Source organism: Triplophysa rosa, linkage group LG8 (assembly GCF_024868665.1).
Source record: "Triplophysa rosa linkage group LG8, Trosa_1v2, whole genome shotgun sequence".
Taxonomy (NCBI): domain Eukaryota; kingdom Metazoa; phylum Chordata; class Actinopteri; order Cypriniformes; family Nemacheilidae; genus Triplophysa; species Triplophysa rosa.
This window is the reverse complement of record NC_079897.1, coordinates 139756-142255: the sequence shown is the minus strand read 5'-3', so window position 1 is coordinate 142255 and position 2500 is coordinate 139756. Positions and strand designations below refer to the sequence as shown.

The 2500-nt window shown below is 47.8% G+C and overlaps 1 protein-coding gene across 1 annotated transcript in view; it reads right to left on the bottom strand.

Moving 5' to 3' along the window:
- Nucleotides 1-2500, bottom strand: part of LOC130557688 (intermembrane lipid transfer protein VPS13B-like) — a 79052-nt gene that overhangs the window by 26629 nt on the left and 49923 nt on the right. The window contains exons 31-33 of the mRNA XM_057339677.1: nt 2198-2401; nt 1312-1438; nt 928-1071 (exon numbers count right to left, since the gene is read on the bottom strand). Coding sequence (XP_057195660.1) covers nt 928-1071; nt 1312-1438; nt 2198-2401 — 475 coding nt within the window. The remainder of the gene's footprint in view (nt 1-927; nt 1072-1311; nt 1439-2197; nt 2402-2500) is intronic.

The following is a 2500-nucleotide window of genomic DNA, read 5'->3' as shown; positions in this document are numbered from 1 at the left end:
TGTGATGCTGTGGGATTAAACTCAATGATCACTTCACCTCTCTCTCAACTGTTACTCTAAACGTGTAATCTTGCTTTTACAGGTGACGGGCGTTTGGTTGTTTCGGGTCAGTCTAACCAAACAGCTTCAGGGTAACACTCTTCACGAGCCCCGAGCGCCGCCCGCTTTCACCTGAATTACAAGTCTGAGTCTGGGGTCAGACGGGCTCTCTTTCATTTCATTCTGCGCCTGATGATTTAATCGGAACTTTCTCGCCAATTCTGACAAAGTGTTATGAGCGAAGGCCTCAGCTGCTACTGATCTCAAATAGATCGAGTTTCTGAGGTGAAGCGGAGAATCTGACAGAAGTTCCGGAGTAAAGCGTCTCAGTCTGAGGAGAACTGTTTTGACTGCCTGTCAATTACCAGGCCATTCTGGCACAAAGGGTCACCGAGCACCACCAGAAAAAAAGCTTGGGTTTCATAATACAGACGAGAAGGCCAAGAACACGAACTTTGAACGCGCAAAAACATTTGCGATAAGCTGTGGAGAGTCAGATGGCGAACGCAGAGCGAGGAACTGAAGAACGAGAACTTCTGCTCCAACAGAGAAAGAAAACACAGACGACCTTCCCAGCGAGAAAAGCTCCGGGAGTTCCCAGGTCACGGCCGAACCCTGAAAACATTCATCTGAGCTTCAGCGCCAACACGCGGCAGCCCGCTGACCTTCAACTAACCCAACAAACAGACGGGCGGCCGTCCCTGAGGGGATCTCTCCACTTCAACAACCCAAACAACACCCAGCGCAGAGACTCACATCATCATGACACGTGTTCCAGCGATCCAACATCACACACAAACATCACTTTACATTCAACACACACGCAGACAGACAGATGGAGAGGTTTGGGACGTGCGTGTGTGCGGCGTGTCATTTGTGTCGTCATACATCTGCAGGAGTTTGATTGACAGCTGTCAGTCCCACGTTGGCCTGCAGTAGACGCCGCAGTAACTGCACCTGAGAGACACTGAGATAAAGCTCCAGACTCGACGTCACATTCATCTCCAAACTGTGACCGCACACCACCACCTCCTGACAACAACACAACACGTAAACACATGATACTGTAATAATCACTCACTGCTGTGTTTTATATAGAAAGAATTGTTTCATCATGAGAACCACTGAAGTCAGTGCTGTGTCGCTCTGATTTGTTTGTATGCATTTGTGTTGGTGTGGTTTTACTTCAGAAGATCCTCTGGAGTCATTTGGATCATTTTAATGATGGATGTTTGTGCTATCACACAGTGATAAAAGTGTTTCTGTCTGTACCTCTGTTGCTCCGTGCGCTGCTGCGAGAGGTTTGCGGTAGATGATAGCAGGACCGGCGGTTATCCGTACAGAGAAATCTGTGATGATGGGTGACAGAATGACTCTCTTCTCCTGCTGTCTGCGAATACTGCAAACCCACACACAATAACAACAACACACACACTCACACATGAACTTCATGTGAGGGACATTTATCATGAGTGATGATGTCACAGAAGATTATCTGATCTGATTATCTGAGCACCTGACAATACATATTACCCGCTGGACAAACACACACACTCACTCACACACACACACACACGCACGCACGCACGCACGCACACACGCACGCACACACACAGTGAGCAGAGCTCCCACGCTCTGACTCACACACACATGAAGTCTCTTTGTGTTTCTCTGACAGGATCTCAGTGAACATTTGTGGGCAGTTAAACAAACGCACAAGGATTTATAAAGTGCTGTTAATAGTCACATCTGCTCCTATGAAAACACTGATAGAGTGAAAGCGCTGATATTTATGACATCCAGTGGATTAGACAGCGGGAACTGAAGGATTACGGCCAGAACACCATTGGAGCAGATCCAGTTACCTGAACAGGTGTGTGAGATCTCACATGACCTCACAGGACGAATGCTTTAACTTTACAACATTTACTGTCTGAGACTGAACACACAATATTACAACATGTAGACTGAAGATATTCTGACAGAAGATCATGTGATTTCTCAGCTTGTCTGAGTCAGTGAAAAATGACACTGAAACAAATGCTAACGCAACGCACGCACACACTGTGTATGAAATCCGTTTTGTGTTGGACACGATCAAATTCTCGTCTCTGAAGTTGTTTGATGGAAGGATGGAGTCTGTTTGTGTGTGAATCACCTGCTGGCCATGTTCCACTCCAGCGCGGGATTCTGGGAATTTCTCTCCCCGTCTGGAGGACAGCCGTCCGTTGAGCTCTCTCTCTCAGGTCTCAGATCATCCCACAGAGCCGTGCCCATGTTGATGCTCTGAAGATCGATCTGATACTGACGATCTTCAACCTCTGAGCCCGGGTCACGCAACACTCCCAGATTTAACGCCCGTCTGAGAGAGAGAGAGAGAGAGAGAGAGAGGGAGAGGGAGAGAGAGTGAGAGAGAGAGAGAGAGAGGGGGAGAGAGAGAGAGAGAGAGAGAGAGAGAGAG